This window comes from Catharus ustulatus, chromosome 5 (assembly GCF_009819885.2).
Source record: "Catharus ustulatus isolate bCatUst1 chromosome 5, bCatUst1.pri.v2, whole genome shotgun sequence".
In the NCBI taxonomy this organism is placed as follows: Eukaryota; Metazoa; Chordata; class Aves; order Passeriformes; family Turdidae; genus Catharus; species Catharus ustulatus.
Window position 1 is genome coordinate 75228451 of NC_046225.1, and position 27657 is coordinate 75256107.

General features: G+C 59.0%; 1 protein-coding gene across 1 annotated transcript; it reads right to left on the bottom strand.

Moving 5' to 3' along the window:
- On the bottom strand, positions 1 to 26857 carry SIGLEC1 (sialic acid binding Ig like lectin 1). Its single transcript, XM_033060885.1, has 23 exons — positions 26799 to 26857; positions 26471 to 26652; positions 15479 to 15571; positions 14697 to 15056; positions 14318 to 14614; positions 13878 to 14141; positions 12876 to 13136; positions 12013 to 12315; positions 11140 to 11394; positions 10250 to 10555; positions 9455 to 9709; positions 8578 to 8871; positions 7199 to 7453; positions 6161 to 6463; positions 5142 to 5396; positions 3949 to 4278; positions 3577 to 3816; positions 3066 to 3368; positions 2732 to 2986; positions 1774 to 2064; positions 1375 to 1474; positions 384 to 456; positions 1 to 154 (listed from the first exon to the last, which is right to left on the bottom strand). The coding sequence occupies exons 1-23, from the start codon at positions 26855 to 26857 to the stop codon at positions 137 to 139; spliced, it is 5352 nt and encodes a 1783-aa protein (XP_032916776.1). The 3' UTR covers positions 1 to 136.
- Between the last annotated feature and the right edge of the window lie 800 nt (positions 26858 to 27657).

Consider the following 27657-nt stretch of genomic DNA (forward strand, 5'->3'; position numbering starts at 1 on the left):
CCGGTGCCTGGCACGTGAGGTGGTGACAAGAATCCATCGGGAAGGGACAAAGGGATGCCCAGGGGAGTCCCTGGATGCAGCCGGGATTGGGAAATTCCAGCGGCCACAGCTGGAATGGGGTCCGGGAGCCACCAGGTCAAGATGCTCCATCCGTCTGGAAAAGGTGGGGAGTGGTTGGGGACACCTTGTCCTTGGCTGGGGACGTTCCATGGGGACAGGGGATCATCCCGAGCACCCCTGGGGGGGCTGGCACCCATCTGTGCCATGGAGCCCCTTTGGAATGAGGCTGGGATGGGGATTTTGGGTCCCCACAAGGCTCCCGTCGCTGTGACAGTGACAGCCCCGGCTGTGGTGGCACCACGGGACCCCCCTGATGTCCCCACCTGTGACAGGTCCGGTTTGCTCCTCAGCTCCAGGGTGTCCTCGGCACGGGACCAGCTCCGGGATTTCCTGATCCTGGCAGGGAGCACAGGGAGCTGCCACCCCTGGGGCTGTGCCACCACCCCGGGGTCCTTGTCACCATGCCAGGGTCACTGTCCTGCCACCCCTGAGGGTCTCTGTGCCACCCTGGTGTCCCTGTCCCTCCATTCCAGAGTCCCCAGCCCACCCTGGGGTCACTATGCCTTGATCCTGGTGTCCCTGTCCCCCCACCCCAAGGTCCTTGTGCCACCCTGGGGTCCCTGTCCTGATGCCAGTGTCCCTGTCACCTGACCCTGGGATCCCTGTCCCACCTCAGTCTCCCTGTCCCTCCATCCCAGTGTCCCTGTCCCCTGATCCTGGGGTCTCTATGCCACCCTGGGGTCCCTGTCCCTTCACCCCGGGTTCCCTGTCCCCTGATCCCGGGATCCCTGTGCCACCCTGGTGTCCCTGTCCCCCCATCCCAGTGTCCCTATTCTCCCACCCCAGGGTCCCTGTGCCACCCTGGGGTCCCTGTGCCACCCTGGGGTCCCTGTCCCCCCATCCCAGAGTTCCTGTGCCATCCTGGTGTCCCTGTCCCCTGATCCCGAGGTCCTTGTCCCACCCCGGTGTCCCTGTCCCCCGATCCCGGGATCCCTGTCCCACCCCGGTGTCCCTGTCCCCTGATCCCGGGATCCCTGTCCCACCCCGGTGTCCCTGTCCCCTGATCCCGGGATCCCTGTCCCACACCGGGATCCCTGTCCCCTGATCCCGGGATCCCTGTGCCACCCCGATGTCCCTGTCCCCCCACCCCGGTGTCCCTGTCCCCTGATCCCGGGATCCCTGTCCCCCGCCGGTGTCCCTGTCCCCTGATCCTGGGATCCCTGTCCCCCCCCGGTGTCCCTGTCCCCTGATCCCGGGATCCCTGTGCCACCCCGGTGTCCCTGTCCCCCCGCCCCGCCCCATCCAGGACGTCACCTGGGCCACACCTTCACGGCCAGCAGGGCCACGGTGGCCACGGCCACGATGGCCACGAGCAGCCCGGACAGGGCCTGGAAGGTTTGCAGGTGGCTCAGAGCTGTGGACAGAGGTGGGGTCAGCGCCACCCCAAACCTCGGCGTGCCCCAAAAGGGGTGGAGGGGACACTGAGGTGACAAAGTGGCACTCAGGGGTGGGGCCAGGCAGCATTTGGAGTGAGGACACACATGAGGGGGTGGGGACAACTGCTGCTCCCGCCTGCCACTGTCCCCTGTCCTAAAGGCCACCCCACAGGGGACAGCAGGTGTCCCTAACACATCCACCAGTGCCACTCTCCCACTCCCAGGGATTTCCATTTAGGATTTTCTGTAGGATTTCCTTGGGGCCGGCCCCACTCACTGTGCACATCCAGGTCAGCGCTGGCCGTGGCGTTGCCCAGGGCGTTGGTGGCCACGCACACGTAGCGTCCCCCTGTCCCCGCGGCCACCAGCTCCACGCGCAGGGCGTTGTGCGAGGGGACGGCCCTCACCCCCGGGGTGACAGCGGGGGACAGGTTGGTGGCCAGCAGGTGGCCGTGGTGGTGCAGGGCCAGCCGGGAGGGCGGGTGGCTCTCGGCCGTGCACAGCACGATGGCCCCGCGCCCGCTGCTGTTCTCCAGGAAGGTGCTCACCGAGACGGCCCGAGGAGGGTCTGGGAGGGGACACGGAGGGTGGCAGGGGGGACACGGGGGTGGGACAGGCACCAGCTGGTCACCAAAAGTGGTTTAAGGTGTCCCTGATCTGTCCCATCCCAGTGCTGGGGGATTCAAACCCTCCCCAGTCTTTGTCTCGCCACCCCAAAGCTGGAGAATCTTCCTGACTCGGAGCTTCTGGGCTCCAAATCTGATTTTTGAGGGGTCAGTCCTAAAAAACAACCCCAAATCTCTTTCCCAAAAGCTTCCTGACACTTCCCTCCTCCAGCCTGGATCATCATCACGCCCTCTTTACACCCCTCCAGCTGGAGGACCCCTCAGTTTGGGGCTTTTTTTTGCTCCAAATCCCACTTCTGAAAGATCAATCCTAAAATAAAAAAAAAACCAAAATCCCCTTCCCCAGATCACCAAGAGCTTCCTAACTCATCCTTTTCCCACCTGGATCATCCCCATCCCATCCATCTCTTCCCTGGTGTCTCCCCATATTCCCCAGCCCCTCATTCCATACCCAACACAGAGAATTCCTCAGGTTTGGAGCATTTTGACCCCAAATCCACCCCAAAAAAAGGAGAGGAGCAGGGCAGGAAGAGGAAGAGGAGGAAACTCCTGTTTCCCTTGCGGAGGTGACACAAGTGACAGGGGCTGGGTGGCGCTGGGGACACTCACAGAGGACGCTGAGGCTGACGGGGACAGAGGTGGCCGTGCCCCACGTCCCGCTGGCCCGGCACTGGTAGGAGCCGGAGTCGGCGCTGGACACGCGGCTGAGGACCAAGGAACCGGACTGTCCCTCCCAAAGCCACCTCCCGTCGCGGTACCACGTGTAGTTGTCACCTTTGTCCCCCCACGCGGTGGCCGAGCAGCTCATGGTGGCCTTGGTGCCCTCGGGGACTTCCTGCGACGGCTCCACCGTCAGCGTGACCCCTGAGAGGGACATCGGCCACTCAGGGAACGCCCGGGAAGCTCCAACTGGGGGGGATTTGGGAACTTGGGGACAGCTCACCTGGCACTTCCAGCCGCAGGGACGTGGCCACCGAGCCCTGGCTGTTGGTGGCCGAGCACAGGTAGAGCCCCGCGTCCCCCGGCTCCAGCCCCGCCATCGCCACCCGCAGCGACGTGGGGGTCACCCGGACCTCGAAGCGGGGGTCAGAGGTGCCACCACGGCTGGTGGCCAGGGGTGGGTGGCCCTGTCCCCTGCTCACGGCGATGTCCGGCGAGGGGACACCGTCGGCCGAGCAGAGCAGCACCGCCTGTCGCCCCCCTCGGGGCTCCACCAGCGCCACGAATTTGGGCTCCTGCGGGGCATCTGCGGCGACAAGGACAGCGCGTGTGTCCCCACACCCCTCCACAGGGTGACAAACAGGGCAGGGGGGAGGTCACCCCCAAAAAAGGGGCTGCGCTGTCGCCGCCTGTCGCGGGGTGGCGACACACACCGGGCAGCCACATCCCCGCGGGGTTGGTGGCGCGTCCCGGTGTCCCCTCCCGTCCCCTCGGAGGTGTCACCCCCCACTCACAGAGCACGGTGAGGGTGGCGGGGGGCGCTCGGGGACCCCGGCCCGCCCTGCAGCTGTAGAGCCCCGCGTCGGAGCGGTGGCCGCGGAGCCCCAGCGAGGGCTCGGCTCCCTCTGTCACCCACCGCCCGTTCTTGAACCACGCGTAGAGGGTCCCCGGCTGCGCCTGAGGGGCCTGGCACGACAAGGTCACCTCTGTCCCCTCCGGCACCTCGGCCGAGGGTCGCACCAGCACCCTGGTGGCTGCGGGGGGGGGAGCGGAGAAGGATTTTGGCCACGTTTTTCCCAGATTTCGGGGGGTTGGGTGTCACCCCAACCTCGCACCCTTCAACACCCTCCTGGGAGTGTCCCCAAGAATTTGTCCCCTCTCCCCACCTTGCACCCGGAGCGTGAGGGACGCGTGGGTGGCACCGAGTGCGCTCCGTGCCTGGCACTCGTATTCCCCCTCATCCTCCTCGGAGGCTTCCCGGAATTCCAGGCGCAGCGCGTTGGGAGAAGAGGACACTCGGATGTTCTGCCCGGGGGTGTCCCCTCCTCCGGGGGGGCTGGAGGCCACCGGGTGTCCCCCCCGGAGCAGGGTGAGCCGGGCCGGGGGGTGGCTGTCCACGGCGCACAGCAGGATGGTGGCCGCGCCCTGGCTGCTCTCCACGAAGGATTGCAACCGCAGGTTCCTGGGGGGGTCTGCGGGGCGGGGGAGAACGTGGAGAGTGGGATAATATTGGATTTACTGGGAATTGTAATGGTGGGAATTGGAATGTTGGGATTATAATGATGGGAAAGCGCTCTGAGGTTGTCCCAGGATGTGCCAAGGATGGGGGAACTCCACCACTGCCCTTCCCAGGTGGAAAATTCCCAAAATCCAGCCCAAACCTCACCTGGCACAGCTTGAGGCCACAGCCCTTTGTCCCTGTCCCTTTGTTGTGTCCCCATTCCCTTTTTCCTGTCCCTGTTCCCTTTGTCCTGTTCCTGTTCCCTGGCTGTCCCCTCCTATCAGGGAATTGTGCAGAGCCACAAGGTCCCCCCTGACCCCTCTTTTCTCCAGGTTGAACCCCTTCCCAGCTCCCTCAGCTTTTCCTGCTGCTCCAAGCCCTTCATGCCAGGGATTCCCTGTTCTCCATCCCACATTCAACATGAAGATTTATAAATTAACACCATCTTTTTCTCATAAAAAAGGGGAAAAAAGCCCTCCTGTTCTAACTCACAACAACATTTTTTCCTCTTTTTTTTAAAAGCAAAGTCTGGTTTTGATTTTCCCAATCAGGGATAAAAAAAAAAAGCCCTAAATCCGGCATTAATTTCTGAAAATCAAGGATTTTCCTACTGGGTTTGGTGTGGAGCGCAAGGAAACTTGGAGGAGGTTTTGGGGATGGTGTGGGGGCCTCTGGGCAGGTGTGGGGTGCAAAGCTTGGCTTAATTATCCTCTGGGATACATTCTTTGAGCTTCCTTAATTAATTAATCCCCCCAAAATTAAACCAGGTCTTACTGCCTCATCCCTGCAGCCAAGAGAACAGACAGAGGGGTGACACCAAGTGACACCAAGCGGCACGAGCTGCCCTTGGGGACTCACAGAGGACGCTGAGGGTGGCAGGGGTGGCGCTGTGGTTCCAGGTCGGGGTCTCTATGGAGCACTGGTAGGAGCCGGCGTCGGAGGCGGTGACCGCAGGGAAGGTGAGGTTTTGGGAAGAGCCGGTGCCCAGCCACACCTGGTTCCGGTACCAGGTGTAGCTCAGCACATCCTGGTCCCCTCCTGCCACCGCGCAGGTGAGGGTGGCATTGTCCCCTTCCCGCACGTCTGGGGACGGAAGGATCCAGACCCGGGCGGCTGCAGGGAGGGGAGGAAAAAGGGGGGGTCACTCAAATTCCAGGGTGGGAAAACTCAGGGAGATGCAGGACAGTAAAAAGAGGGAACGGCCACCACAACCCACAGGTGACATCATCCCCGTCCCCGTCCCCATGCCCATTCCCATTCTCATTCCCATTCCTGTTCCCGTTCCCGTTCCCGTTCCCGTTCCCATTCCCATTCCCATTCCCATTCTCATTCTTGTCCCTGTTCCCATTCTCATTCTCATTCTCATTCTCATTCTCATTCTCATTCTCATTCTCATTTCCATTCTCATTTCCACTTCCATTTCCATTTCCGCTCCTGTTCCTGTTCCTTTTCCTATTCCTGTTCCTGTTCCTTTTCCTTTTCCTGTTCCTGTTCCTGTTCCTGTTCCTGTTCCTGTTCCTGTTCCTGTTCCTGTTCCTGTTCTTGTTCCTGTTCCTGTTCCTTTTCCTGTTCCTGTCCCCGTTCTCGTCTCCATTCCCTTTCCCATGCCATGCCATGCCATGCCATGCCATCCCATCCCATGCCATCCCATCCCATCCCATCCCATCCCTGTATCCCATCCCTGTATCCCATCCCTGTATCCCATCCCATCCCTGTATCCCATCCCTGTATCCCATCCCTGTATCCCATCCCTGTATCCCATCCCTGTATCCCATCCCTGTATCCCATCCCATCCCATCCCATCCCATCCCATCCCATCCCATCCCATCCCATCCCATCCCATCCCATCCCATCCCATCCCATTCCCAGTTACTCACCGCCTCCAGAGAAGTTCCCGGTGGTGCTGGCGTTGCCGTGGGCGTTGGTGGCCACACACCGGTACTCGCCCTCGTCCTGCAGTAGCACGGGGTGGACACGGACACGCAGCACGTTGGTGGCCGAGGTGACCCTGAGCCGTGGCTGGGGGACAGGTGGTGACAGCGCTATGGAGGCCACCAGGGTGCCGTCCTTGAAGAGGGCGAGCTGTGCCGGTGGGGAGCTGTCCACGGAGCACTCCAGGATCCCGCGCTGCCCCCACGGAGGCTCCAGGAAGGTTCTGAGCACTGGGGCCCGTGGGGGGTCTGGCCAGGAGGGGGGAGAGACCCGAGGATGTACCCAGGGACCCCCGGGACACAGCGAGGGGACAGTGGCCAGCTCGGTGCCATCCCGTGGGTGCCATCCCATCGTTGACATCGCAATGGCACCACCCCAATGGCATCCATCCACTCATATAATCCAGTCCCATCCTGTCCCTTCCCATCCTATCCCATTGATCCCATCCCATTCCATTGACCCCATCCCATTGATCCCATTGATCTCATTGATCCCATTGATTCCATCCCATCCCATCCCATCCCATCCCATCCCATCCCATCCCATCCCATCCCATCCCATCCCATCCCATCCCATCCCATCCCATCCCATCCCATCCCATCCCATCCCATTCCATTTATCCCATTGATCCCATCCCATTGATCCCATTGATCCCACTGATCCCATTGATTCCATCCCATCCCATCCCATCCCATCCCATCCCATCCCATCCCATCCCATCCCATCCCATCCCATCCCATCCCATCCCATCCCATCCCATCTCATCCCATCCCATCCCATCGATCCCATTATCCCATTGATCCCATTGATCCCATTGATCCCATCCCATTATCCCATTGATCCCATTGATTCCATTGATCCCATCCCATTATCCCATTGATCCCATTGATTCCATTGATCCCATCCCATTATCCCATTGATTCCATTGATCCCATTATCCCGCCCCATTCCCTCTCCTCTGTCCCCTGGCATGTCCCACTTACAGTAGACGCTCAGGGTGACAGCGGGGGATGCGCTGGTCCCCGCGGAGCCCCGGGCCCGGCAGTGGTAGTGCCCGGTGGCAGCGCTGGTGACAGGGGACAGCACGAGGACACTGTCAGGACCCTCCTGGAGCCACCTGCTGTCCTTGTACCACGAGTAGACGGTGTCACCCGGTGGCTCTCCGGCCACCTGGCACTTCAGGGACACGTTGTCACCTTCCAGCACCTCCGAGGACGGTGAGATCAGGACTCGGGTGGCTGCAGCAGGGACAGTGCCATCTCAGAGGGGACAGGGCAGAGCTCGGCACTGCCGGTGTCCCCTTGTCACTTCCATAACCTGCGGGGTGCGACATTCCCTCTCTGTCCAAGGATTGGGGACAGTGCCATGGGATATTGGTGCTCCCTGTCCCCTCAGAGTGTCCCCAAATCCTCCTGGAGATGCTCAGGGCTGAGGGGTTGGAATATGGGCAGGGGGTGGCACTGGCTGGGATCTGGTGACAATGGGATTGCAAACACATGTTCATTCCCATGGGATGAGCCACCCTGGTCCCTAGGTGGGATCTGGTAGCACTGGGAGCACACACACATGATCATTCCCATGGGATGGGCGACTCCGATCTCTGGGTGGGATCTGGTGACAATGGGTGGGATCTGGTGGCACTGGTGGCATCTGGTGGCACTGGTGGGATCTGGTGGCACTGGGAGTGACCTGGTGGCATTGGGAGTGATCTGGTGGCACTGAGAGCGATCTGGTGGCACTGGTGAGAATCTGGTGGCACTGGGAGTGATCTGGTGACACTGGGAGGGATCTGGTCACACTGGGAGTGATCTGGTGGCACTGTGAGTGATCTGGTGGCACTGGGAGCACACACACATGGTCATTCCCATGGGATGAGCCACTCTGATGCCTGGGAGTGATCTGGTGGCACCGGGAATGATCTGGTGGCACTGGTGGGATCTGGTGGCACTGGGAGCACAGACACATCGTCATTCCCATGGGATGAGTTGCTCTGATCTCTGGGAGGGATCTGGTGGCACTGGATGGGATCTGGTGGCACCGGGAGGGATCTGGTCACACTGGGAGTGATCTGGTGGCACTGGAAGCACACACGGGGTCACTCCCACGGGATGAGCCACTCTGATGCCTGGGAGGGACCTGGTGGCACTGGTGGGATCTGGTGGCACTGGGAGTGATCTGGTGGCACTGTGAGCACACAAATGAGGACATTCCCATAGGACGAGCCACCCTGGTACCTAGGTGGGATCTGGTGGCACCGGGAGTGATCTGGTCACACTGAGTGTGACCTGGTGGCACTGGGAACACACACACAAGGACATTCCCACGGGACGAGCCGCTCCGATCCCAAACCCCGCACTCCCACCTTGCACGCGCAGCTGCAGCCGTCGCTCCGCGGAGCCGTGCGCGTTGGTGGCCGTGCACCGGTAACTGCCATCATCTGCGGGTGTCACCTCCCTGATCTCCACCCTCAGAGAGTTGGGGACAGCAGAGACGGTGACCCGTGAGCTGCTCCCGCCGGCGCTGGTGGCCACCAGCTCCTGGTCCCGGAGCAGGGCTAGCTGGGCTGGCGGGTTGCTGGCCACGGAGCACTGGAAGATGGCCAGGGAGCCCCGCTCGGCCTCCAGGAAAGCCGTGAGGAGAGGGTCCCGAGGGGGGTCTGGGGGGAGAATGGGGTGAGAGATCGGGAATGTCACCGGGAGAGGGGTCCTGGGGAGGGGTCACTGCTGTGGGGCTCTGGGAGGGGATGGAGGGAAGAGGGAAAAGGGGAAAAGGGAGAGGGGAAGGGAAAAGGGGAAAAGGGAAAAAGGGAAAAGAGAAAAAGGGAAAAAGGGAAAGACAATGGGAAACAGAAGTGAAGGGGGAAGGGAAAGAGAAAAGGAAAAGGGAAAAAGGGAAAAAGGGTAAAAGGGAAAAAGGGAAAAAGGGAAAAAGGGAAAAAGGGAAAAAGGGAAAAAGGGAAAAAGGAAAGGGAAAGGGAAAAGGAAAGGGGAAGGGGAAGGAGAAGGAAAAAAGGGAAAAAAGGAAAAAGGGGAAAAGGGAAAAAGGGAAAAAGGGAAAAAGGGAAAAAGGGAAAAAGGGAAAAAGAGAAAAAGGGGAAAAGGGAAGGGAAAGGGAAAGGGAAGGGGAAAGGGGAAAGGGAAGGGGAAGGGGAAGGGGAAGGGGAAGGGGAAGGGGAAGGGGAAGGGGAAGGGGAAGGGGAAGGGGAAGGGGAAGGGGAAGGGGAAGGGACAGGGACGCACACAGCACATCCAGGAGGACATCGGGAGAGCTCCGGCTGCCGCCTGCGGTGCTGGCCCGGCACCGGTAGAGCCCCGCGTCCCTGCTGGCCACCGGCCGCAGCAGCAGCGAGGTGGCCGAGCCCTGGGTGACCTGCTGCCCGTTGTGGTACCAGGTGACGTTGGGGACAGCCGAGGAGCCGCTGCTCAGGTGACAGGTGAGGGTGGCATTGTCACCCTCCAGCACGCGGGGGGATGGGGACACGGTGACATTGGCAGCTGTGGGCAGGAGGACACGGGGTCTGTGTCAACAAAGCCACCCAAGGACAGCGTGGCCACCCCAGAGGGCAAATTCCAGCTGATCCCACAGTGCCACCGTGGGGACAGCTCTGAGCCTGGCAGTGCCACCAGCACAGGGACATCCCTTGGTCACGTTTTGCTCGGCGTTCCTGTCACACACAGCCAGGGAATTCCAACCAGGGGCTGGAATGTCACAGGGAAGCCACCATGTCTGTATTTCATGGCTGTGTGGCATTTCCACGTGGCATTTCCATGTGGCATTTCCATCTGGCATTTCCACATGGCATTTCCACGTGGCATTTCCGTGTGGCATTCCCACGTGGCATTTCCATGTGACATTTCCATGTGGCATTTCCATCTGGCATTTCCGTGTGGCATTTCCATGTAGCATTTCTGCTCCTGCCACCATCTCCCAAACTTGCCTCCTTCCTCAACATTCCCTTCCCAAGTTCCCCTCTCCCAGGACATTCCCAGATGTCACAATCCTGTCCCCTGTCCCCATCCCCTGTCCCCACTCACTGTCAGCCTTGAAATCCACGGTGGCGCTGGCGCTCCCTTGGGAATTCCCAGCCTGGCACACGTAAATCCCCTCATCCTCCACCACCACATCCCGGATTTCCACCTTCAGGCTGTTGTAGGACCTGGTGACCTGGACCCTGGGGCTGGTGGCGGCTTGGGGACATCCCTGGGTGCAGGCCACGACATTGTCCCCTCTCTGGAGGGTGAGGTTGGACTCGGGGTCGCTCTCCACGGAGCACTGGATGATGCCCAGGCGCCCACCCTGGCTCTGCAGGAACGAGCTCAGCACTGGCTGCCTCGGGGGGTCTGTGGGGCAAAAATGGCATCTGTGAGGTCGGGAAAATGCCCAGAATCCAAGGGGTTGGTGCTTCCAGTGCTGCCTGAGCATCCATCTTGGATGGGAATTTTTATTTGGTAATAATAATAATAATATTATTATTAAAATAACCTGGATGTATCCCTGCCAAGGGGAGAGGGGTTGCAATAAGAAGAGTTTTGAGATCCCTCCCAACCCAAACCAGCCCCAAAGCACCACTGGATCCGTTGGGAAAACCCTCAGAATCCAAGGGGTTGATGCTTCCAGTGCTGCCTGAGAAACTTTTGGACATCCAGGTTGGACCTGGTCTAGTGGGAGGTGTCCCTGCCCATGGCAGAGGGGTCACGAGATGAGCTTTGGGGTCCCCCAAACCCAAACCCTTTGTGGTTCTGTGACCATTTATAATTCTTAAAATCCTCCAAATTCCTCCTCCCAGATTTACCCACCTAAAGGAATTTTTCCCCCTCCTCACATTCCCACCCAAGAGCTCCTTGGCTGTGGTGGGTGGGGATGGGGGAGAGCCTCAGGGTGGGATCAGCCCCAGGAATCCCTTTGGAATTCCCTGAGAACTCACAGAGCACTCGGAGTGGGACAGCCTCCGACGTGTCGCTGCCGTTCCCGCTCCGGACCCGGCACTGGAAGGTTCCGGCGTCGTCGGCGCGGACGGACGGGAATTCCAAGGTGGGGAATGAGCCCTCCTGGAGCCTCCTGCCATTCCTGTACCAGCTGTAGAGCGGCTCCTCCACCGTGTCCCCTGTCCCCACGCAGGTCAGGGTGACCGCTGTCCCCTCCATCACCTCTGCCGAGGGCTGGATCAGGAGCCCCGCAGCTGGAGCAGAGGTGGGATCGGGATATCAGGGAAGGAGGGAGATCCTTCCCATGGATCCTTCCAGCTGCAATTCCCCGTTTGGCTTCCCCAAGTCCCCACCCTCATTGGAACCTGTGGGGTTTTTGGGGGTGACATTCCCTGGGGAGCCTTTCCTGACCCTTTCCTACTTTTTCCAGGTTTATCCAGGTGAGGCTTTTTTTGTCCCCTCATGCCACTGGCTGGGCCTTGTCCGACTTCCAGTTCCCCACTGGCACACCCAAATCTGTGTTTGTTTTCTCTGGAATTGGACCTGGAGGTCACTTTTGGGTTTTTTTGGGGGATCCTAAAGGATGTTCCTCCTGGACATGGATTTGGGGGATTTCTCTCTCCTTCTGCTGCCTCTGTCACCCCAAATTATTCAGATTTGGGGGTCAGGGAACAGTGACAGGTGGGGATGGACAAGGTGGAAAAGTCTGGATAAATTTAATGAATTTTTTGGCATTTTGGGAAACAAAACCCAGGAACCTCTCCAGCTCCACCACACAATGTCCCCTAGTGCCACCACAGGGGTCCCTCCATCTCTGAGGGCTGTGTGTCCCCCCAATTCTGGTTCATCACCCCAAACCCGCTGGGACTCACGGCGGATCTCGAGGACCTTGGTGGCGCTGGCGCTGCCGTGGACGTTCCTGGCGGTGCAGCTGTAATTCCCGCTGGCCCGGGGCCCTGCCCCCCGCATTTCCAACCGCAGGGAATTGCGAGAGGCGGTGACACTGAGCTGCTGGCCCAGGGTGGCCACCTGAGCCCCGCTGGTGGCCAGCACGGCACCGTTGTGGTCGATGGTCAGCGTGGCCGGAGGGTGGCTATCCACGGTGCAGCGGACAATGACCAGCCGACCACCCTGGGTCTCCTGGAAGAACGTCAGGGTGGGAATTCGGGGTGGATCTGTGGGTGGGAGAGGATTGGAGGTTGGGATGTGGCCACAGGGAAAATCCTGGAGGGGATGTTAAATCCCAGCTTTTCCCATGGGCATGGACACCTTTCACTAGCCCAGGTGGCTCCAGCCTGGCCTTGGGCACTTCCAGGAATGGGAAATGTCCCCCCAGCCAACCTGGATGTCACAATTTCCTTGTCCCGTGTGTCACCAGCTCAGATTTACCCCAAAATTGTCACCACCAACCCGTGGCTGGGTGATTCTCCCCTTCAAAACCTCCTGATCTGTTCTCATCCCGCTGGATTCTCCAGGAGAAACCTCCTCAAACCTTAGGGAATGGAGGGCATCAGTGGGAGATGCTGTCCCAAATGCCACTTAATGTCACCTCCACACCTGGCTCATGGCCAAAATTTGTGGTATTCCCATAAAATTTGACCAGCAGGGCTGACCTCCAAATCCAGTCTACCCTCAGGGCACTCAGGAAGACGCTTTGCCATGAATTTTTTTTGGGGATTTCCTGGATTTTGTGGGTTTTCCACAGCCCCAGGTGGCACTCGCTGGTGGCACTCACACGTCACGCTGAGGCTGATGGCCTGGGCCGTGTCACTGCCCTGGCTGTTGGTCACTTGGCAGGAGTAGTAGCCGGCGTCGCTGGCGGTGACCGCGGGGAACAGGAGCGTGTGCGCCGGGCCCTCCTTGAGCCACGCGCTGTTCTTGTACCAGGCGTAGCTCAGCTCCTCGGGATGTCCCTCCCGCCCGGGGACATCGCACGACAAGGTGGTGGCCGTCCCCTCGAGCACCTCAGCCGCGGGGCTGGCTGAGATCTCCGCGGCTGAGGGAGAGGGGACAAGTTCAGGATGGCCCTGGAGACAGGAAAACGGAACCCCAGCCCCAAATCCCAATTCCAGAGCCTGGGAGAAGGTGGGAACCCCTCAGGGGGTGACAACAGAGTTGGGGGACGTTTGCCACCAGCTGGGGACACCTGGCTTTAGTGCAAAGCCCCACTCGTGGTGGGTGGGGAGGGGGCTTTGGGGGAGCACAGGGACCCCTCTGGGAGGGGGGAGATGCTCCCTGTGGGATTCCAGCTCAGGCAGGGAAGGCTGGGATTTGTCTTTGCTGTGGGGTCTGGTGGGAAGAGGAGCCTCTTCTCTTCCCTGTGGGGATGCTGGGCTGGAATTCCCAAAGAATCTAGGCTGGAATTCCCAGAGAATCTGGGCTGGAATTCCAAGAGAATCTGGGCTGGAATTCCCAGAGATTCTTGAGCTGGAATTCCAAGAGAATCTGGGCCCTGGATATCTGGGAGTGTCCTGAATCCACCTGGGACAGCAGGAAGCGCCCCTGAGCATGGCAGGGATGGCAGTGACCGACAAGATCCCTTCGCATCACAGCTCTGGATCTCCACAAGCTCCCTGGCTTGGCTGGAACCCCCTCCCTGTTTTCTGGGATCACCAACACAAGGAACACAGATGTGGCACAACGGGGCCACCTCAATTCCCGCACCTCCAGCATCACCGGTCACCTCCACCCCAGTTTGGGACACTCAGCCACCCCTCAGAGCTCCCGTGGCACTCACAGAACACGCGGAGGGTGACAGGAGGTGACACCCCGGCGCCCAGGGCGTTCTGGGTCTCGCAGTGGTACCGCCCGTGGTCCTCGCGGCGCACGGCCCGCAGAGCCAGCACCTGCTCGGTGCCCACGGCCATCCCGTCCTTGTACCAGCGGTACCCCGAGACCGGGGGGTGGCTGCTGCCCACCTGGCAGCTCAGGGTCACCGTGTCCCCCACGCCGATGTTCCCCGAGGAAGGGCTCAGCGACACGTGGGTGTCCTTGGGGGGGTCTGCGGGACAGAGGGACGCGGTGGGGACGTGGTGCTGCCACCACCCCGGGACAGGGAAAAGGGGAGGTGGGTGGCACCTGAGGGACAGATGGAGCAGGAAAAGGAAGGAGAAGAAGGTGGAAAACACTGCAGGGGGTGGCAGTGACAGAAGTGTCCCCTGTCCCCACCCCACATACGCCGGACCCGCAGCACCAGCTCCGTGCTCGCCCTGGCGGATCCCACGGACACCTCGCAGATCAGTTTCTTGCCGTGGTCCTTCCAGGAGAAGAAGCTGCTCAGGTTCACCTGGTGGCTGACCCCGCTGGTGTCCATCTGGACGCTGCCGGACACGTCGGACACGCGGGGGTCGTAGCCCTGCCAGTGCAGGACGATGTCACCCCCAGGACACACGTAGGGCGTGGAGCACTCCAGGGTGGATTTTTGTCCCTCGGTCGGCTCCTCCCTGCTGGTGACACTGGGAGGTTCCAGATCCTCTGGGATGGAGAGCAGAGTGCAAGGTGAGCACGTGGGATGGACAGGAAGGGAATTTTGGGGGAATTTTGGTGTTTTACCCACCCGAAACGCTCAGCGCCACATCCCGCGACGCCGACCAGCGATCGCCGTTGATGATCTCGAAGCGGAACCTGTACGAGCCACTGTCCCCTGGTGTCACCCCCCGCAGCAGCAGGGTGCAATTCCGGGCCGTGGGGTCCCCCAGGAGCTGGGCACGACCCCTAAAACGGGGATCCACATCCTGGGGGGTGGCGGAGTGGAACACCAGGGTCCGCTGGCCGTTGTAGTCCTTGTACCAGATGGCCGCGATGCCGTTGGCAGCTGTCACACCCTCGGGGTAGCTGAAGGTGCAGGGGACAAGCAGGCAGGACCCCGCGCTGGCCTGCAGGGATTCGGGGTAGGAGACCCCCCAGGAGCCGAGGGCTGCACCAGGGAAAATCGGGATCAGGGAGCCAGAAGTGTCCCCACGTCCCCCCAGGACATGTTGTCGCCTGTGCGTGGCAGGGAAGGTGGGAAGGGAGGTGGGATTTGGGATGAACCCCCCAAGAGGAGGTTTTGGGATGGAGAAGGGGGAGGTAGCTGGGAAAAGCTGGATCTTCTGGGCCTAAATAATGAGGAAAAAGGGGGAAGCGACTTCCTGGCCTCCCAAATTTATTTCCTCGTGGCTCCTTGTCCTTGCTCCCATGGCCTGGCTGTCCCCTTGTCACCTCATCCCGTGGGATCACGGCAAATCCCCCCAGGAACAGCCTTGGGATCCCCCAGATTCCTGCCCGGCTCCTACCCCCACCCCTCTGGGGCCATTCCTTGGGACAATCCCGAGGGTGTCACTGTCACTGTCGCTGTACCTGGCGGGACGAGGCTGGCCAGGAGCACGAGGCAGCGGGGCAGGCCCATGGTGGCACCGCCAGGGGACACGGGGACACGCTGGCACAGGGACCCTGGGGACAACAGGAGGTGGCTGAGGACCTTGGGATGGGTGGGATGGATCCCTGTGGGATAAATCCTGCTGGGAGCAGCGCTGGAATCAGAACGGTCCCCAGCACGGGGAGGAAAATAAAAAGGGAAGGGAAGGGGGAAGAGAGAAAAGGGAAAAGGGAAAAGGGAAAAGGGAAAAGGGAAAAGGGAAAAGGGAAAATGGAAAAGGGAAAAGGGAAAAGGGAAGAGGGAAAAGGAAAAGGGAAAAGGGAAAAGGGAAAAGGGAAAAAGGAAAAGGGAAAAGGGAAAAGGGAAAACGGGAAAATGGGAAAATGGGAAAGGGGAGGGATGGAAAAGGGAAAAAAGGGAAAGGGGAGGGTTGGAAAAGGGAAAAAAGGGAAAAGGGAAAAAAGGGGAAAGGGAAAAGGGAAAATGGAAAAGGAAAAGGGAAATAGGAAAAGGAAAAGGAAAAGGGAGAAGGGAAAAGGGAAAAGATAAAGGGAAGAGGGAAAAGGAAAAAGGAAATAGGAAAGAGAAGAGGGAAAAAAAGGTAAAGGGAAGAGGGAAAAGGTAAAGGGAAAAGGGAAAAGGGAGAAGGGAAGAGGGAAAATATAAAGGAAAGAGGGAAAAGAGAAAATGGAAAACAGAAAAGGGGAGGGATGGAAAAAGGAAGAGGGAAAAGGGAAGAGGGAGAGGGAAAAGGAAAAGGGAAGAGGGAAAAGGTAAAAGGAAGAGGGAAAAGGTAAAGGGAAGTGGGAAGAGGGAAAAGGGATGGAAAATGCAAGAGGAAAAAGAAAAGGAAAAAGAAACCAAGAAAAGGAAAACAAAGAAACAAGAAAGGAAACCAAGAAAAGGAAAAGAAGAGGAAAACCAAAAATAAACAGAGAATTATTTTAAGCGTTTTGTGGCTTTTTGCAGCTCCAGACAAACTCCTGACATTCCTTTCAGTTTCTCCCCTCACGGCTCCGTGACAAACCAGAACAATTGCACCCTGAATGTTCCCAAATATCAGGGAAACCAGTGATGGGATCTCTGGGAGTTCAGATCCTGGAGGAACGAGGCCTCTCCCAGCCCCCACTCCAGCCTTTCCCTCTCCTCCATCCCCTCCTCCTCCCATTCCTCCTTCCCCCACATCTGTATCCAATTTCCTCGCCGCTCCTTGGATTTTGGGGTGGATTTCCCGCCCTGGAGAGCTTTGCTTGGGATTTTTCCCAGACTGTGAGCCCAGCCAATGGCCGGGGTGGCCCCTGGGTGTCGATGCTCGGAGGGGGGGACGATGGAAAACCACAAATTGTCACGGGATTTGTGCCGGAGGAGGAAGGAAGAGCCGGGATCCAGCCCCCGGCTCGTGCTGCTGCCAAGTTTCGTTTCTTCTCCGGGGTTGTTTCGATTCCTGGGGGCTGCCCAGGGCAGGATCCCTCAGGTTGGGGGATGTAGAAAACTGGAATTCCAAGGGTTGCAAAGATTTCTGGGAGAACACTTTGGGGTGGATGAGAGGCCTGGGGAGGAGAAGTGTCCCTGCCCCTAAATGGGATTTAAGGAATGGGCTGGGATGGCAGGGGTTGAAATCTCATCTCATCTCATTCCCAAGGGACAGCTCCCATTATCCCAGGTGGCTCCAAACCCTGTTCTGGCTGGCCTTGGACACTTCCAGGAACGAGGCATCCACAGATCTCTGGGAATTCCATTCCAGAACCTTCCCACCCTCAGAGGGATTAAATTTTCCCACTCTCCCACCTATCCCTGAGGTTTAAAAGTCACTTTTTGGCACAGTAACGAGCACGGAGAGGGGACATTCCCAGAGTGGCACCCTTCAGCTCCATCACATCCCAAAACCCAGAGAGAAAATGGGATCGTGGGATTGAGGGATGAGGGATGGATGTGACCCCCTCCCAGCCTGGATCTGATTCCTGCAGTTCCAGCAGGAGATGGATGAGGTTCATCCCAAATAATCCTCCACAATCCACCCCCTGTGCCCAGAATTTCCCATCCCTGGAGAGCCACAGTTACCTGGTGCTGGCGGTGGCTCCGGCAGTGCCACCTCCTCAGCGGTGACACGGGGACGCCGCCTGTCCCCGCGCTCAGGGACGTCCCTTTATCGGCAGGGGAGGAGGGTGAGGAGCCCCAAACCGCAGCACTTCCCTCTCTGGTGTCCCTGCTCCGGTTTGGGGAAGTGGTGAGGGCGGTAGCTTTGCTCTGATTCCGGGTTTTTGGGGTCTCTGGGTTTGGGGTCCTGCTGGTGGAGCTGGGGGTGGGTTTGTTCTCCGTGGGGATGGTTTGGGGTTGGGGATGAAAATTTGGGAATGTTTTTGTTGTGTTTTGGGTGGGGAGGGGTTGGGATTGTGCTGGGAATTGGGGAGGAAAATGGATCCCAACCCAACTGGAATATGCCAAATTTTGTGGCTCCGTGCTCAGCGGATAAACTGGGAAAGAAGGAAAGGCAATGTTGGGAGTGATGGTGTTTGTTCTCCTGGGTCACCAGGATGGATCCTGGTTGACTTGGGAATGCTGAATGCTCTGGGAGAGCTGGGAATGTTCCCCTGGAGAAGAGAAAATCCCAGGGAATGCTCAGAGTCCCTGCAGGGGCTCCAGGAGAGCTGGAGAGGGACTGGGGACAAGGGCTGGAGGGACAGGACACAGGGAATGGCTTCACTGGGAAAGGGGAGATTGGGCTGGGATCTGGGCAAGGAATTCCTGCCTGGGAGGGTGGGGAGGGGCTGGGCTGGAATTCCCAGAGAATTCCCTGGATCCCTGGAGTGTCCAAGGCCAGATTGGACACTGGGACAGTGGGAATTGTCCCCAAAGGCAGGAGAGGAAATCCCCACAGGAATTCTCAGCTGTGTGTGTGCAGAGGCTGATCCAGCTCTCACCAGAGCAGGATCCCAATCCACCCTCTGTCACCTGGAGTGGTGGCACTGGTGGCACTGGGTGAGGCTGGCCCATGGTGACCACTCGGGGTCAATGCCCGACCGTGGGAAAGGGCCCCGTGGGACCGGGTCCCCCTGCCCTGGGGCTGTGCTGAGTCAGCAGGGACATCCCACAGCCCCCGGGGCCCCCCCGGCCCCACTGGGAACCCAAACCCCACTGGGGGTGCTGGGGAGGGGCTGAGCCGGGCCTGGGGGGGCTTGGGAATGGGATCTGTGCCAAACTGGGGCGTTCCTGGGTTTGGGAGCTGTGCCAGGCCTGGTGGGTTCCTGGATTTGGGAGCTGTACCAAGTCCTGGTGGGCTCCTGGATTTGGGATCTGTGCCAATCCTAGTGGGGTCCTGGGTTTGGGAGCTGTGCCAGTCCTGGTGAGCTCCTGTATTTGGGAGCTGTGCCAAACCTGGTGAATTTTGGAACTGGAAGCTTCAGTCCTGGTGAGATCTTGGAACTGGGAGCTGTGCAATCCTGGTGGGGTCCTGGATTTGGGATCTGTACCAATCCTGGTAGGTTCTGAGGCCTGTGGGTGCTTGGATTGAGAACAGTTCCAGTCCTGGTGGGGTCCTGGATTTGGGAGTTGTGCCAAATCCTGGTGGGTTCCTGGATTTGGGAGCTGTGCCAGGCCTGATGGGATCTTAGAACTGGGATCTGTGCCAGACCTATGCCAGGAGCTCCATGCACTGCCCTGGCACCAGGAGAGCTCCTGTGATCCATGACAATCAACATCATCCCAGGAATGAGAACCTTCCAGGGGATCAGGATCCTCCTGGGAATGAGAACTTTTCTGGGGATGAAGATCTTCCTGGGGGCCTCCATCCTCCTGGGAATCAGCATCTTCCTGAGAACCAGAACCCACCTGGGGACCAGAATCCTCCTGGGAATGAGAACCTTCCTGAAGATCAGGGTCCACTTGGGATCAGCATCCTCCTGGGAATCAACATCCACCTGGGAATGAGAACCTTTCTGGGAATGAGAACTTTCCTGGGAATGAGAACTTTCTTGGGGACCAGAATCCTCTTGGGACCAGCATTTTCCTGGGAATTAGAACTTCCTTGGGAATGAGAACCTTTCTGAAGGTCAGGGTCCACTTGGGATCAGCATCCTTCTGGAATCAACATCCACCTGGGGATGAGAGCCTTTCTGGGAATGAGAACCTTCTTGGGCACCACCATCCTCCTGGGACCAGCATTTTCCTGGGAATTAGAACTTTCCTGGAAATGAGAACCTTTCTGAAGGTCAGGGTCCATCCTCCTGGGAACCAACATCCATCTGGGAATGAGAACCTTTCTGGGAATGAGAACTTTCCTGGGAATTAGAACTTTCCTGGGGACCACCATTCTCCTGGGACCAGCATTTTCCTGGGAATTAGAACTTCCTTGGGAATGAGAACCTTTCTGAAGGTCAGGGTCCATCCTCCTGGAATCAACATCCACCTGGGGATGAGAACCTTTCTGGGAATGAGAAATTTCCTGGGCATCACCATCCTCCTGGGATCAGCATTTTCCTGGGAATGAGAACTTTCCTGGGAATTAGAACTTTCCTGGGGACCAGAATCCTCCCGGGACCAGCCCCTTCCAGCTCCTCGCCCCGCCGTGTCCCGCTCTCATTCCCGGGGCGGGTGGGGCACAGTCCGGGGCTGGGGGGGATGGCGGGGGGCGCCTCGTTCCGTGCCCAGGAGGATGGAATGTGGGATGGGCGGCGTGCCGGAGAGATAACCGGGAATTCGGGTGTGGGAGAGGAAAACAGCGATGGGAACAGCGGGAATAAATCACTCGTCCTGTGACGGGCTGTGCCAGGAGCCCCAAATCCAGCCCGAAATTCCGCATTCTCTGGAAAAAATTTTCAATTTCCCAGGGAGAGGGAGGAAAAAGAGGCAGCGCCGCGGGATGGGGCCGGTTCCCCCTCCAGCCCCCTTCCCTTTCCTGGCGTGAAAAGTCGAAGGGAAAGGACAAATCCAACAAATCCGAGCTCGGCGGGGACACCGCGGTGACAGCGCTGCCACCTGAGTCAACACAGACCGGTTTTCTTTGGCTGGGGAACTGGGGAGCGCTGTGGGGGTTCCAAACCGAGGGGAAAAACTTTGGGAATCCCGGCTGCTCGGGGATTGCAGCTTTTCAGCCCCGGACAGATGTTTGGGGACGCCCAAGCTCGCACATCTGGATTCCCTGCGGCTGGAATGCGCAGGGGAGGTGGCAGGTGTGGGATCCGCCCCTTCCAGCGCTGTCCCCCTCGCTGTCCCCTCCCCAAGGGTCACCCGGGCCTGGCCAGGCGGCTCCAGGGAAATGTTTGTTTTGGCACAGGGGTGCGAGCGAGGCCCCCGGGCGGCTCCGGGCTCCCCTCGGATCCCGCTGGGCTTTTCCAGCTCCTCCCGGCTCTCCCTGGCTCTCCCAGTGCCCGCTCCCAGTGCTCCCAGTTCATCCTGGTCCTCCTCTTCTCTGCTCCTGGTCCCAATCCCTCCCAAGTTCTTCAGTTTCTCCAGTTCCTCCAAAATCCCATCCCATCCCATCCCAGTTAACCCCGGGTTTTCCCCAGTTCCCACCAGTCATCCCAGTTTCCCCTGCCCTGCTGTCTCTCCCTACTCTTCCCGGCTCTCCCCAAATCCCTCCCAGTCCTCCCAGTTCCCTCTGGTTCATCCTGCTCCCCTGGATCCCTCCCAGTCCTCCCAGTTTCCCACAGTCCCTGGTCCCACCCTGGGATGGGATTTTGGGATGGGATGGGATGGGGGAAGGAGCTCCCTCAAATCTGGGTGTTTTGGGACCTCCAAAATCTGAGGTTTCACACCCTCAGCTCCAATTTCCACCCTGAGGATGTTTGGGATCTTTCAAATTCAGGGATTCACAAACTCCCAGCCCCAAATTTTCCACCCTGAGGATGTTTGGGATCTTTCAAACCCAGGTGTTCACACACCTCCAGCCCCAATTTCCACCCTGAGGATATTTGGGATCTTTCAAATCCAGGTTCTTCACACACCCCCATCCCAAATTTCCACCCTGAGGATATTTGGGATCTTTCAAATCCAGGGATTCACAAACCCCCAGTCCAAATTTCCACCCTGAGGATGTTCGGGATCTTTCAAACCCAGGCGTTCACAAACGCCCAGCCCCAATTTCCACCCTGATGATGTTTGGGAATCTTTCAAATCCAGAGATTCACAAACCCCTAGCCCAAATTTCTACTCTGAGGATATTTGGAATCTTTCAAATCCAGGGATTCACAAACTCCCAAACCCCAATTTCCACCCGGGGCATGTTTTGGATCTTTCAAATCTCGGGATTCACAAACTCCCAGCCCCAATTTCCATCCCAGGAATTTCGGGCTGAGCTGGTTCCCTGCTCCAAGGAAACATTTTGGGTCGGATTCCGCTCATCCCTCAGACCCGTCCGTCCCCACATGTGCGATCTTCCAAGCGGAAAATCAATTCCTAATGCACCAACCTGACTTTTACATTTCGGGAACGCCAGGACGGAGCGGTCTCGAGTCACTGATCCCAAACGCCTCATTAGCCCCGGAGCGAGCCGGGCTCCCCGAGGAGGAGCGGGCTGTGAATTATTCCTGCTCCGAGGTAATGGATCTGACACGGCCCCGCTCCTGCCGAGCTCATTCCCCCATTCCCTAAATCCTGCCGCAGTGCCGAGGCCAGGCAGGGACCGCTCTGGGGACTGCAAGGTGGCGTCGCTTCAAATCCTAAATGGCAGGGTTTGATTTGTCCTGGAAATGGGGGGATCCCAAATCTGTCACAGCCCTGTCCCCACTCAGGGTGATGTTCCATCATCCCAGAACTGGATTTATGGCAGCCCTGTCCTGCTTTGGATGATGCTCCATCCCTCCTGGAACCACAAAATTCCCATCCTGGCTTGGGATGATGTTCCAAAATCCCAGACCTGGATCCAGGACATTCCCATTCTCCCTCAGAAGGATTCTCCATCCTCCCACACCTGGAACCACAAAAATTTCCCATCCTGGTTTGGGATGATGCTCCATCCTCCTGGAACCACAAAATTCCCATCCTTTCTCAGGAGGATTCTCCATCCTTCCACACCTGAACCAAAAATTCCCCATCCCTGGCTTGGGAATGATGTTCCAAAATCCAGACCTGGATCCAGGACACTCCCATCTTTATTCAGGAGGATTCTCCATCCTCCCACCTCTGGAGCCACGAAATTCCCACCTCCCTCCGGATAAAGCTCCAGCCTCCCAAACCTGCAGCCACAGTGTCCCTGCACTCTTTGGGATGATGTTCCAACCTCCCAGACCTGGATCCAGAACATTCCCAACCTCCCTTGGGATGATGCTCCATCCTTCACACCCTGATCTGCGACATTCCCACCCTGGTTTGGAATCATGCTCCATCCCTCCCTGGATCCACGACATTCCCACCCTTCCTCAGGAGGATTTTCCATCCTCCTACCCCTGGAACCACAAAATTCTCATCCTGGTTCGGGATGATGTTCCAAAATCCCAGACCTGGATCCAGGCATTCCCATCTTTATTCAGGAGGATTTCATCCTCCCACCCCTGGAACCACAAATTCCCATCCTGGCTTGGGATGATGTTCCAACCTCCTGGAACCACAAAATTCCCATCCTTTATCCAGGAGGATTTTCCAATCTCCCACCCCTGGAACCACAAAATTCCCATCCTGGCTGGGGAATGTCCCAGCAGCACCACCCCACAAGGGCATCCCGAGGAGCATTCCAGGAGCTCCAAACACCCTCCAGGTTCCCTATGGGGTGACAAAGGAACTTGGGAATGTTGGGTACGGGCCTCGCTCCATCCCCACAGGCAGGATCTGGTTATTCCCGACCCCAATCCCGAGGGATCAAACCCTCAGCTCCCAACTCAGCCTCTGCAGCTGCCTGGCACCACCAAAATCCTCCTCATTCCCACCTGGGGTGCTGCTGGGATGGGATTTTCCCGGTGGAAAATCATCCCACAGACGCAGGGAATCATTTCCCCCAGGAATTGTGGCTGTCCCTTTTTTCCCACCCACCAGACCCCGGGGAACTGCTCGGGATCCTTGGGATGAGCCCCTCGGTGCCAGGAGATCCCGGCACGGCCATTCCAGAGGCCGAGGGAAGGGAGTGTGGGATGGAAAAAGACTTTTCCCACCCGTGGGAGGTTCGGTGAGGAACAACAGCAGCAGCTTTGGGTTGGAATCATCCCAGTTTGGCAGGAAAAGGCCATTCCTGCCAAAACTCCTGGCAGGAAAACCGCGGCTTGGGAAACTCCCAGCGCTTGTGGGGGAGTTCAGGGAAAAGCAGCTTGGCTGGGAATGTTTGAGGCATCCTCCTCCATCCTGAGGGGATGCCCAGATCCTGGGAGCTGTCACCGAGAGGGGACATTTCTCCTTTTTCCTTTCTCCAACACTCAGAGCCAAAACTTCGGGAATTTTGACTCCAGGATGCTCCTGACCGCTCCTGACCATTCCTGGGATGAGCACACGGATCCCGAAGTGCAGGATGTGTTGAACATCACTCAGGGATGGCCGCTGTCACATCGATGTCCCCAACACCGCTCTCACTGCCGGCGCTGCCGGCGAGGGGGGAATTGCGGCGCCTGATCCGTGTTCCCGATCCTTGTTCCCGCTTTGCGACATCGCTTTGCATTTTGCTCCTCGTTTTTGCACTTTTCACGCCTTTCAGGACCTGAACCATCAGTCCTGGCAGCTGGGGGTGGTGGGACCCCCTTTTCCTGCTGCAGGGATGAGGGAGAGCGGGAAGAGACAATTTCCTCCCAAATCCGCAATTTTCCTCCTAAACCCGCGATTTTCCTCCTCAAAGAGTGACTGAGGGGTGCTGTGAGATCCTGGGAATTCCTGGCTCCCCAAATCCCTCTGGGCTCATCCGGCTGAGTTTGGGAGGGTGGGGGAAGCAGGGGCACAGGGAACACTTGGGATATTGGGGAGTGGGATATGCGGGAAATGACAAAATGTCCCAAAATGCTGCCGTGGGACCCAGGCAGGGTGGGAGCCACTTTTGCCTCCCTCAGCTCCAGGACAGGAATTTCTGGATTTAACCCCTCACAAGAGGTGACGAAGATCTCCGTGGAAAATAATTTCCAGGCGTCCCGAGCTGTCCTGGCTCCTTCATTCCCAAATCCCAGCTCCCATCACAAACCCCAGCGGTGGCTTTGGCCACTCAGGACCAGCGGGGTGGCGACTGTCACTGCCGAGAGGGGACACCGGGACACATCTGGGCACAGCTGGGCGCGGGGAGGGGACCCTGGGGACCCCAGCCCCCCTTTTGGGGACCCCACAGAGGCAGCGCTGCTGCAGCCCCCCTGTTCCGTGCCCCTCACGGTTTGTTTTCCTTTCCTCCGGCTGAGCCGGGAAGAGCCTCTGGAGAGGGGGAGAGACCGGAGGGACCCCCGGAGCCTCTGGAGGGGGGGAGAACCCGGCGGGACCCCCGGAGCCTCTGGAGGGGGTGGGGAGAGCCCGGCGGGACCCCCGGAGTCTCTGGAGGAGGGGGGGGAGAGATCGGAGGGACCCCCGGAGCAGCCCCCTCCTCTCGGTAATGGTTTTCAGCTTCCTCCTCCTCTCCCTCCTCTTCATCAGGAGGGGCTGGGGGACAGCAGGGTAGGGCCAGGGGCAGCCAGGGAGGGGACACGGGGACAGGAGGGGCTGGGGGACACCAGGGCAGGGTACCCGGGGACAGGAGGGGCCTGGGGCAGCCAGAGAGGGGACATGGGGACAGGAGGGGCTGGGAGACACCATGACAGGGCCAGGGACACCCAGAGAGGGGACACAGGGACAGCAGGGGCTGGGGGACACCAGGGTAGGGCCAGGGACACCCAGAGAGGGGACACGGGGACAGGAGGAGCTGGGGGATACTATGACAGGGCAGGGCCAGGGACACCCGAGGAGGGGACACGAGGGGCACCACGAGGGGAAGGAGGGAGCTGTGTGTGCACACGTGTGGTGTGCAGGTGTCTGTGCACATGTGGCTGTGTGTGCACACACGTGTGTGTGTGTGTGTGCACATGGGGTGCGTGTGAACATTGTGTGGGCACTTTTGGGTGTGCCAGAACACGTGTGTGCCCGTGTGTGTGTGCAAGGACACCTGTGTGTGCTCTGTGTGTCCTGTGAGTTCCTGTGTGCTCCTGTGTGTGTTCCTGTGTGTTCTGCATGTTCCTGTGTGTGTTTCTGTCTGTTCCTGTGTATCCTGTGTGTCCAAGAACATCTGTGTGTGTTCCTGTGAGTTCCTGTGTGTTGGTGTGTTCCTGTGAGTTCCAACGTGTTCCTGTGTGTCCTGTGTGTGTTCTCTGTGTTCTTGTGTGAGTTCCTGTGTGTGTTCTGTGTGTTCCCGTGTATCCTGTGCTTTCCTGTGTGTTCCTGTGTCCCAGAACACCTGTTTGTGTTCCTGTGTCTTCTATGTGTGTTCTGTGAGTTCCTGTGAGTTCCGATGTGTTCTGTGTGTATTCCTGCGTGTTTTGTGTATCCCAGAACACCTGTGTGTTCTTGTGTGAGTTCCTGTGGTTCCCTGTGTTCTGTGTGTTCCTGCACGTTCTTGTGTGCTCCTGTGTGAATTCCTGTGTGTTCTGTGTGTCCCAGAACACCTGTGTGTTCTGTGTGTTCTGTGTGTGTTTCTGTGTGTTCTGCATGTTCCTGTGTGTCCTGTGTGAGTTCCTGTGTGTCCTGTGTGTATTCTGTGTGTCCTGTGTGTCCCAGAACCCCCACGTGTCCCAGAGCCCGGGCGTGCCCGGCACGATCCGATCCCCGCGCTCCGTGCCCGCGGGTGCCCCCCGAGCTCGGGGCTTTCCGGCACCTCCGGGGGTTTTCCAACCCCAAAATCCCCCCCAGGGGACAGCGCTGGGGTGGGGAGGGGACACCAGCGGGTCCCGGGGCTGTGGGAATGGCCGAGTTCGGGCGGGACACGCGGGGATTGGGGTGGCACCGCGTCCCCCCCGCTGGCACCGCGTCCCCGCGGGCGCGCTGCCCTTGGCGGGGCGGGGGAAGGAAGCGATCCAGCCCTTCCCAGGCTGGGTGGGATCCAACCCCGCTACCGGAGCGCCGGGAGAGGGGGTGGGGGGCTGCACCCCCTCCCCGAGGGGTCCCCGCGGGGTTGAGGTCACCTCGGTGCGCTGGGGACAATCCCAGTTTCAATCCCAGTTTGTCCTTGCGGGTGCCTGGGGTGGCGGTGATGGTGATGATGGTGGGGATGGTGATGAAGATTCCCCTCAAGCCGCTGCACAGCAAGGCCCAGTGTGTCCCCAGAAAGGTTGGGAAGGGACAAACTGGGAGCGCTGGGCAGGAGGGGAGGGGCTGCCCGCATCGCAGACTGGACACACGGTGCCACCCCGATGTCCTGCTGGGGGACACGGCTGTCCCCACCGGCTGTGGCTCCGGGCTGGGCTCCGGCCTCGCTTCCAGCCCCGCTTCTCCGTCCTCATGCCGGGTTTCCTGTCCCGGCGGCATTTCCATGGGCCGGGCCTCAATTCCCGGAAAGCGCTACCTCATCCCTGTCGGGGCGCCAGGGACGCAAACACGGGCGGAGCCCCCGCCCTTGTCCCTGTCCCCCCCTCCAGAACCTTCCCCGGCTCCGGGGCAGCGGTGCCAGGCGGGGCTGGGGGGGTTGGGACAGCCCGACCCCCAAAATCCCAGTACAGGCAGTGCAGCTCCAGCGTGATCCCAAATGCTGCTCTGAACTCCCCTGCCTGTCCCCTTTGGGGTCCGTGAGGTTTTGTCCCCTCCCCAGTGTCCCCCACTGGTGTCACCTCCTGGCACGTCCCGCTCCAAGCCACCACAGCCTGAGTTCCTGACCTTGGTCCCAAAGATCCCAGGGGCTTGATCCCGATGATCCTGATGATCCCAGTGATCCCAACAAATTAAATTATCCCAATCCTCAGTGTTCCCAAACCCCCAATGATCCCAAACCCCCAATGATCCCAAACTCTCAATGATCCCAAACCCTCAATGATCCCAATCCTCAGTGATCCCAAATCCCCAACGATCTAATCAACCCAATGATCCCAAACCCTCAGTGATCCCAAACCCCAATGATCCCAAACCCTCGGAGATCCCAAACCCCCAATGATCCCAATCCTCAATGATTCCAATCCTCAGTGATCCCAATCCTCAATGATCCCAAACTCCCAATGATCCCAAACCCTCAATGATCCCAAATCCTCAGTGACCCCAAACCCTCGGAGATCCCAAACCCCCAATGATCTCAGTGACCCCAATGATCCCA

Coding starts and splice junctions, on each gene's coding strand:
- SIGLEC1 (XM_033060885.1), bottom strand. CDS start 26,857: ATGAGGACGGAGAAGCGGGGCTGGAAGCGAGGCCGGAGCCCAGCCCGG. Junction 14,615..14,696: donor TGTGGCGCTGAGCGTTTCGG/GTGGGTAAAACA, acceptor TCTCCATCCCAG/AGGATCTGGAACCTCCCAGT. Junction 8,872..9,454: donor TGTCCTCCTGGATGTGCTGT/GTGCGTCCCTGT, acceptor TTCTCCCCCCAG/ACCCCCCTCGGGACCCTCTC.